General features: G+C 55.4%; 1 protein-coding gene across 1 annotated transcript in view; it reads right to left on the bottom strand.

The window, feature by feature from the left end:
• Positions 1-9: 9 nt before the first annotated feature.
• PPP1R10 (protein phosphatase 1 regulatory subunit 10) overlaps positions 10-2,473 on the bottom strand; it is a gene marked incomplete at its 3' end in the record, with an annotated part of 14,344 nt that continues 11,880 nt past the window's right edge. Inside the window, 4 exon segments of the mRNA XM_017740729.1 lie at positions 10-228; positions 318-393; positions 1,909-2,103; positions 2,105-2,238. Coding sequence (XP_017596218.1) covers positions 10-228; positions 318-393; positions 1,909-2,103; positions 2,105-2,238 — 624 coding nt within the window.

Genomic DNA, 2,473 nt, shown 5'->3' with positions numbered 1-2,473 from the left:
AATTTTGGGGCGGCCCGTTTTGGGGGTTACCATGATGGAGCTGAGGATCTCCTGCATGTTGATGGGGGTGTTTTGGGGGGGTCCTGGGGGGCCCTTGCCGGCCCCGACGCTGCCCATGAGGTTGGCAAGGACTGGGGGCAGCTTGGCCCCCGCCCCCGGCTCCGGGGAGGCCGCGGAATTCCCGGGATCCAGCCCCTCGGGATACGCTCCGTCCTCGCCCGAGCAGTCCTGGGGGGGCACAAATGAGGGGTCAGGAAAGGCATTTTGGGGTTTCTTTTTAGGTTTTTGGGGTTTTTTGGGGTTTTTTAAGGGCTTACCTCGTCCAAGGGGATGAGTTTGGGTGGGAGTGGCTCGTAGGATTCCGGGTCGGGCTCATGGGGGCTGTCGGGAATGCTGAGGGGGGGAAAAGGGGGGGGGAAGTCAGGGGGTTTCTGGGATCCCAAGGGATTTGGGGCCCCAAAGGCCTCCAACCCCACATTCCCAGGTTGAGGTTTTCCAGTTCTGGCTGTGCCTCAAAAACTGGATTCTCCACGAGCTTGGGTGTCCCTCAGAATGGTCCCAAAATAGCACCTGAAGCGTCCCCCAAAAAGGGACAAAAGGATCCCAAAACGCCCCCCAAAGAGAGGCTCAAAGTGCCAAAAAAGGCATCTAAAATGTCCCTGAAATAATTCCCAAAATGGCACCAAAAGTGTTTCTAAATATAGACTCAGAGCGTCCCCAAGAGAGGGCTTAAATCACCCCAAAATGGCCCCCAAATTCCTCACAAAATGGTGCCTAAAGTGTCCCCAAAATGGCCCCCAAAATGCTTCTAAAACTGCACCCAAAACGTCTCTAAAAAGGGACTTGAAAGTATTCCTAAAATGGCCCCCAAAAAGGCCCGCAATGTGCTCCCAAAACGGCCCCCAAAATGGCCCTTAAAGCCCTCACAAAATCGCCCCCAAAGTGTCCCCAAAATGGCCCTCAAAGAGTCCCTAAAATGGCCCCCAAAGTGTCCCCAAAACGGCCCTTAAAGCCCTCATAAAATGGCCCCCAAAGTGTCCCAAAAATGCCCTCACAGTCGCTAAAATGGTCCTTAAAGCCCTCACAAAATGGCCCCCAAAGTGTCCCCAAAACAGCCCTTAAAGCCTTCACAAAATGGTGCCCAAAGTGTCTCCAAATGGCCCCCAAAGTGTCCCAAAAACGGCCCTTAAAGCCCTCACAAAATGGTGCCCAAAGTGTCCCAAAAACAGCCCCCAAAGTGTCCCCAAAACGGCCCTTAAAGCCCTCACAAAATGGTGCCCGAAGTGTCCCCAAAACAGCCCTTAAAGTGTCCCCAAAACGGCCCCCAAAGTGTCCCAAAAACAGCCCTTAAAGTCCTCACAAAATGGCGCCCAAAGTGTCCCCAAAACAGCCCCCAAAGTGTCCCCAAAACGGCCCCTAAATTGGCCCTCACAAAATGGCCCTTAAAGTGTCTCAAAAACAGCCCTTAAAGCCCTCACAAAACAGCCCCCAAAGTGTCCCCAAAACAACCCTTAAAGCCCTCAGAAGATGGCACCCAAAGTGTCCCCAAAATGGGCCCCAAAGTGTCCCCAAAACAGCCCTTAAAGCCCTCACAAGATGGCGCCCAAAGTGTCCCCAAAACAGCCCCCAAAGTGTCCCCAAAATGGCCCCCAAAGTGGCTCCTAAAGCCCTCACAAAATGGTGCCCAAAATGTCCCCAAAAATGTCCCAAAAACAACCCTTAAAGCCCTCACAAAATGGCGCCCAGAGTCTCCTCAAAATGGCCGCCAAACCACCCTCGCCAACCCCTGACATTTTGGGCTCAGAACACCGCGAATCCCCCGTTCCCGAGCAGCTCCGAAAGGAGATCCGGGATGTGACACCCCCCAAGCCCAAATTCCCGAGAAATGCCCCCAGAATCCCCGCTCACCTCTCCTTGGAGAGGAAGATCTCCTGCAGGATGCCCTTGACGCGCTCGGCCTGCGTGAAGCGCTCGCGGCTGCCGCTGCCGGGGATGACGAGCGGCGCCGGCAGCTCCAGGGCCTTGGGGTAGGCCCAGGGCACCTTCTCCTCCATGGAGTCGTGGCTGAGGGGCCCCGCCGGCTCCGACGCGCGGCCGGCCTTTTTTTTTCTTGGCCGCCTCGCCAAAGTCCTTGATCTTGTTCACGTTCACTGTGAGGGGAAAATCTGGCATCAGTTGAGGGGAGAAGGGCCTGGCGTTGTCTCGCTCCGGCTTGTCCGGGTTGGAAACGTTCCAAAATGGCGCCCGAGGTGTTCACAAAATGGCACCCGACGAGTTTGCAAAACGGCCCTCAAAGAGTCCCACAAAATAACCCCGAAATGATCCCAAAATGGTCCCCAAACTGTCCCGGAGATCCCTCAAAGGATCCAAAGGAGTTCTGGGTGAAAACCCGGGGGTTTTCCAGGGAATTCTGGGGGTTTTCCAGGGAATTCCAGGCTCACCTCGCTCGGTCTCGTACAGCTCGAAGTAGTAG

This window comes from Corvus brachyrhynchos, unplaced genomic scaffold (assembly GCF_000691975.1).
Source record: "Corvus brachyrhynchos isolate BGI_N302 unplaced genomic scaffold, ASM69197v1 scaffold628, whole genome shotgun sequence".
NCBI classification, from domain to species: Eukaryota; Metazoa; Chordata; class Aves; order Passeriformes; family Corvidae; genus Corvus; species Corvus brachyrhynchos.
Note: the sequence above shows the minus strand (reverse complement) of the source record. Positions and strands in the feature narration are given on the sequence as shown.